Raw genomic sequence first — 6468 nt, 5'->3', positions numbered from 1 at the left:
AGTTTGGCATATTTATTGTATTATAATATATTCTTTATATTTTGTATTGCATTTACTCCTGTGTAATGCCTGTCAGTCAGTCAGCAGGGCAAGAATACCAAAATTCGACCAAACTGCTGAAACTCTGATCTCTGGTCAGAAAACTCTGCTGTCTGATAATCTTCACGTGGAGCTGATCATCTGTGTTTACTGGGCACTGATGTTAACCGGGGCTGTAGTCTGTGTAACGTTACATTAGTTTGTTTATTGGACTAAATCCAAAGTGGCAGAAACTAGAAAACGACCCTCATATTCGTCTCATCTTCCCGGTGGCGGCGCAGCCGGGAGAGCAGCCCGCCGGGGAAGAGAGAGGTCGGCAGAGCCGGCACTCTGCAGCCTCCGTCAGACAAAACCCCAAAAAAACAGCCTTCTGGCAGCTGTGAGGAAGCGAGCATGTGGTTTTCTTGTTTCTGCCACTTGTAATTCAATCCAATAAACAAACTATAAAACAGACGGAACATGGCTGTAATAATTACACGTCCGCAGCTGTACATCTTCTCCCTCTGTACTGAGGCAGACTGCCAAATGTTCTCCAACTAAATTACTTTTACATTATACTGTGAATGTTACTTGTCTGTCTATGTACATTTTCTCCCACAATGCAATGTAAAAAGAAGATGGAGGTGGTAGTAACTGAGTATGGTGGTGACGCAGCTCCAAAAAGATCCTTAAAAAAAAGATTTAATAACCCAGTTTGATGCAGGCAATGTATGCTTTCCTGATAGTATAAATGGCAAATTTGGAAAACAGCAACTACATTTTAAACTTTTACATAGGAATTCAGTATACTCTTGACTTATCTCATAATTTTGAATCACTATGTGTTCTAGTTTTAGCATTCCTACCATTCTTATCTTTACCCGGCAGAAACAGCCTTCCATAACAGAGTACATTTCCACAATGGAATAATACAATAGACCCGAAGTATTTTATTAGAAAAGCTGTTTATACACGACTGATATCCACAGTCACAACACTGTATAAAACATAAAACTGTCTAAGTCCTGGAGGTGATCACTCATTTCACCTACATATTAAAAATTATATTTGTCAATACTTACACCTCCAGTAGCTTTTCTGTGCAAAGTGATGAGTTATTGAGAAGTACAGAGAAGCAAATACATCAATCTTAATCACATCCCTTAGCTGTCATATGCAATGCACAGAAGTAACTTCCCAGTTTAACGTAGGCGCTGGAGTACGAGTTGAAGGATCCTGAAGTAAAAGTAAAGTGGAGAAAACTGCTTGGTCCCATTTAAATGATCAGCCTGGGTTCCAGCAGGGAGTCCCAGCGCTCTGTGACCTATGGGAGGAGGTGAAGAAGGTATTTTAACTATGATTACACTTACTTTACAACAGGATATTACAGGGAACAACTGACGGACTAACAGCTAATACTTTCTGCATATGAAGTCGTTTGGTCAGCCCCCCACTTTCTCCTGTGTGGGTGAGTGATTGAAAAGTGTGGATCACTCAAAGTAGAGGGAAGGGGCTCAAAGACAAAACAAAGGCTTTAACTGCTTTTGCTGACTATCAGTGTCAACCTCTGTAGCCCTGTTGTTTCATAAGGCACTGTGTGTGTGACCGGTTTAGTATAAATAAAAAGGTGTGTCCGGTTAGCATGCGCTCCCTGGAATCATCCATTTACCTTTAATAACATTTCATATATGGAAATTTAACACTCATCAATTCGATGTCTGATTATTGTTATTTCCAAATTGTAAAACAAAACATCAAATAAGAAATTTTGTTTTTAATTACAATTTGGTCAAAATGTAAAAAAGTACAATATAATAAGATCATATCATCATGCATCACATGATTCTACGCCACTGAAAGTCAAAGGATAATATTGGCCTATCTGTACTGTACACAATGACATACAGAGCTTTTACTTCCTCTTAATGGGATGACTCAAACTCCTATGGTTTAGCTGCACCCATTTTTCGGAGAATAGTTCAACATTTTTGGAAATATTTATCTGCTTTCTTTCTAAGAGAGAGATGAGAAGATCGATATCAATGTCATGTCTGTGCATGAAGTCATGGTTCACTCTGGACAGAGCCAGACTAGCAGTTTCCCCCTGATTCCACTCTTTACGCTAAGCTAGGCTAGCCGCGTCAGTTACTCCAGTTCCATGATATCGATCCTTTCATAGAACTGCTCATTTAAAAAGGTGCAGTAAATAAAAGTAGCTAAATAGTCTGACCTGGGAGCCTCTGGACACTGCATACTCCACACTCTCAGAGCCATCTGCATTCTGATAGACCAGGTCAAACTTGCCCGGCTCCACAGGAGCTGAGGGAGAAGCAGCAAGTTAGAAAGAATCAGAAAATAAGATCCTTTGAATGTTGACATTAACTTTGAATTGGGCATTTTAAAGTATGATAAAATGATCCTGACCTTGGAAGGAATTAAGAAGTTCCAGCTCAATCTGTTTGGTGGTTGGGTCAAAGCTCACAATCTTTCCCTCCTGAAATGTGGAGCAACATGGAGGGTCAGTGGTGTGGGGGCACAAGTATAATGAGGTCAGATGATGAAGACACTCACCTTATATTCTGATACCTCCGGTGTATAGTTCTCAGTTAGCTCCAGTAACTGTGAACACACACACACACACACACACACACACACACACACACACACACACACACACACACACACACACACACACACACACACACACACACACACACACACACACACACACACACACACACACACACACACACACACACACACACACACAATTAAGCTTCCAAGTAGTCTTCAGTGTCTTATTTGACAAAAGGTCATGCACTAAGTTATTTTGAATGCAGATCATATATACAGATCATGAATGTTTTTTTTACTGCCTGTGAAAAACAGTCAAAGTGAAAAGGAGTTATTCACATTCAAACATTAAGTGCATTGTTTTCAGCAAGAATCACCAGAGGATGGCGCAGGGAAATTCATCCATGCATCTTCAGAAAATATTTGCTCCCAGAAGCTTGGTGACGAAGGGAGAACTGCTGTAGCTGGTGAGCTATCTGCTAACAAGCTAGCCATGGGACAAGCTAGTTAGTGAGGCACAGCTCTCTGAGCTTCTTTTCATTTTCACTGCACTGCCTTTACTCTCCCCTGGTATTTAGTCATCAGGACTGTGCATAACATCAATATCACATATCAACAGTTAGTTTGTAGTTAGAGAGTAGGCCTGCAGTGTGAATAACACGGGGACTTACCTTGAAGGCAATCAACTGCCCCAGCTGAGGAGGGGCAGCCAGCAGAGGCATGGAGCTGTAGTCCCGTCGGGGAGCAGCTTCTGCTCCATTCTACAACATGAACACAGTGTTTCAGAATGGACAGGCAAGGACCATGTACACAACAGTACTGTCAATAAGACTATAACGTGACCGAGGATTTCCTTCATGTGACTGACTGTTCGCCGTACCCAACCCCTAAACAGCGCTTGTCCATTCCTAGCTTAGCAACTGTAACTAGGCAGCATTGGATTTCCACATGTTGCAGCGGTGGGCCGGAGGTCGTAGTGAGAGCTATACTTTACACATGAAGAGTTTAGAGGGTGGAGACGTTTTAATGGATTAAACTTAATGTTTGTAAGCTTCAAACATCAGCATGTCCAGCTAACTAGTATTCAAGACTTTTACCATTAACATAAAGTGGGAATGTTTAACAAGCGTAGCAACAGTAAGTGGGGCGGGTGGCTTAGCTGCATACGCACGCACGCACGCACGCACGCACGCACGCACGCACGCACGCACGCACGCACGCACGCACGCACGCACGCACGCACGCACGCACGCACTGAGGATCTCTAACTTAGCACACTGAACTAAGGTTTTTAAATGCAGATGATAGTATCGTACAGAAGCTGAATCAGACATTAGGTGCAGACAGACCTGGAGGATCACTGACAGGTTGGTCAGTGAGTCTGTGTGGCAGGACGGCTCCTTGGCTCCATGATAGCTGAACTCTGTAAAGCCTCCTCTACCTCGACCTCCACCCCTGCCTGTCTCTCCAGGACTCCCACGTCTGGCGTGTCCCCGGCCGCGGCCTCTCCAAGGCGACTGGCTGTCCCCCCCGAGGCCTGGCTGCTGCATTGGCCGGCGGATAACCAGCTTGATCTCGTCATCACAACCTGAGTTACAAGGAACTACGTTGTCATGGTGATTCGGCACCGCAGCGCTTGCAGCCTGCTTCTGCGCACCGTTTGTGGACTGCAGGGCAGGAAGAGCCTGCTGCGATTTGATGTTGTCACTTATTCTACCTTTAGGGGTTGTGGAGGTTATATGGGTGTTTTTTGGCAGGTTTTTTACAGCGGGGGCCTCATCAGAGGAGGTGCTTTCTGAAGATGATGATGAAGGAGCGTGTGATTTAGTCTGGGGGGGTTTGGTGGTTGGAGGCGTCTTGGAGGCAGCAGGGGTGGAGGAGGGAATTTTGGGTAACGTTTTTTTGGCAGCTGGTTTTTTGGGAGCTTTATCGTTCTCGCTGCTGCTGCAACTGGAATCTGAAGAGACATCCTGCGTTTTTGCCTTTGCCACTGGGGGCTTCTTGGCGCTTTTAACTGGCTGCTCTACACTAGCTGGTTTTTTTTTGGGAGAAGCAGCTGGTTTGGGGGTTAACTCTGCCTTCTTTCTTTTCTTCTTCTTGTCTGTTGGCTTTCTTTGTGACTTCGTATTGCTCTCATCACCTGAAGCCTGCTTGGTATCCCTCTGCAGGCTCTCCTCACTCTTGTTTTTCCTCTTTTTTTTCTTCCATTCCACGCTCACTCCATCTTCTCCTGGCCCATCCTCCTCTGTGGGTCTCTGTCTCTTTCTGCACTTTTCACTTGCTGCATCTGGACGGCTGCTGTGCCCATTCACCTGAGCCAGACAGTCCACCTTCACCCTGATAAAACAAGAATCATGTATTTAAAAAGGAAAAGTCAAACATTATATATAAAATATATATATACATCCTTAAAGTTTTAAGGAACAGTTTTGCCTGTTAAAGCTGAACTGAGAACTGCTGCCACACAAACACCAAGAACTCCCAGCAGAGGCTGCAGCCGGGTACAGTATGATGGGTACAGTATGATGGGTATTAGTGACATGGGAAGTACGCGCACCTGAGGCTGTCATCATCGCGCACCACGTGCACGCTCTCTGTGTGCGGCAGGTAGCAGTCTTGTATGAACAGGTTGAGGATGCTTCTGCGGCTGAACTCAAACTTCTCTCTGATCAGACTCTCTAGATCCGCCACCACGCGACACGTGTTCAGGTCCACGAGCAGCCAGCACATGCGGCAGTCAACAACAGCCGGGGGCGGGTAGTCGAAGTGTAAGCGCACGCGGATAAAGTTATTACCGTGAGCAGCCATGAGCATGAGAGGACCAAAACACCGCTCGTGTTCCGCCGGAAATAGTCACCGTATTTTTTATCAGGAATTTCAGGATAAGAGTTTTAAAATCTATCCGTCCATTACAAATATTCATTTATTTACATCTCTTTCATATTGATCATTTCGTACTTTCTTACTATTTCAGCCATTGTCCGCCTTCCAATAGTCGGTTTTTCTTTTGGAAAATAACCTCTCAACAATAATAACATTTATGATAATTGATGGTTTAAGATAAAGCACACTGTATAATCCATCTTCCCATGATGCTTAATACACTCCATACAACAATATTCAGTCATTATAATGCTACAAATTTAGACTGCAGTTCTTGCAGAGAAAATCATGTTAAATTGCCATATTCTGAAGTGTGGCGGAATTAATTAATAAATTACATATGAATTTTCATATTCTATTTTTTTTGTAATACATTTACAATAAATTACATTTATTTATCTGAGGTCAACTCTTTTTAATGACTTGAAAATCAATTATTTAAATGTATGACAATAAATATTTTGTCCTATTTCGAAGGACTAACCAGTACTGGTAACCCACTATAAAGACAACTCTTTACAACACCTCCCTCTGGTGGCGTGGAGGCAGTTATTATTAGCTTATGCCTTATACGAATGTATTATTATTATTATTATTATTATTATTATTATTATTATTATTATTATTATTATTATTATTATTATTATCATTAATAGTGTTATTATTATCATAATTAGTATTATTACTATTATTATTATTGTTATAATTAATATCATAATTAGTATCATTATTACTATCATTGATGTTATAATAATAATAACAATTATTATTGTTATTATTTGTATTGTTCTCTAAGGCGACCGGACAGAAGAAGCAGCATCAAAGACTATTCAAAGATGCTCTCTAACCTTATTTACGGTTTATGTCTATAACATCACCTTCTGAACCGTCTCTGGACTACAACAACGTGCTCAGTGCAATGAATCAAGGGAATTGTAGTTCATTAAAAATGCTTTCAATAGTAAAAATGTTTTTGGGTGAATCCAAAATGTT

At 42.0% G+C, this 6468-nt stretch overlaps 1 protein-coding gene across 1 annotated transcript; it reads right to left on the bottom strand.

The window, feature by feature from the left end:
* Positions 1–707: 707 nt before the first annotated feature.
* coil (coilin p80) lies at positions 708–5442 on the bottom strand. Its single transcript, XM_029436721.1, has 7 exons — positions 5150–5442; positions 3942–4929; positions 3264–3353; positions 2590–2637; positions 2443–2512; positions 2249–2337; positions 708–1342 (listed from the first exon to the last, which is right to left on the bottom strand). The coding sequence occupies exons 1-7, from the start codon at positions 5404–5406 to the stop codon at positions 1295–1297; spliced, it is 1590 nt and encodes a 529-aa protein (XP_029292581.1). The 5' UTR covers positions 5407–5442; the 3' UTR covers positions 708–1294.
* Positions 5443–6468: the final 1026 nt, after the last annotated feature.

The sequence above is a fragment of the Cottoperca gobio genome, chromosome 8, assembly GCF_900634415.1.
Source record: "Cottoperca gobio chromosome 8, fCotGob3.1, whole genome shotgun sequence".
NCBI classification, from domain to species: domain Eukaryota; kingdom Metazoa; phylum Chordata; class Actinopteri; order Perciformes; family Bovichtidae; genus Cottoperca; species Cottoperca gobio.
Note: the sequence above shows the minus strand (reverse complement) of the source record. Positions and strands in the feature narration are given on the sequence as shown.

Bases quoted from the DNA above. Each gene is read 5' to 3' on its own strand.
- coil (XM_029436721.1), bottom strand. From the start codon at position 5,406: ATGCTCATGGCTGCTCACGGTAATAACTTTATCCGCGTGCGCTTACAC. The intron at 4,930-5,149 runs GTGCGCGTACTT...TTGTTTTATCAG, and splicing joins CGCGATGATGACAGCCTCAG to GGTGAAGGTGGACTGTCTGG. The intron at 1,343-2,248 runs GTCAGACTATTT...CTCCTCCCATAG, and splicing joins CAGTGTCCAGAGGCTCCCAG to GTCACAGAGCGCTGGGACTC.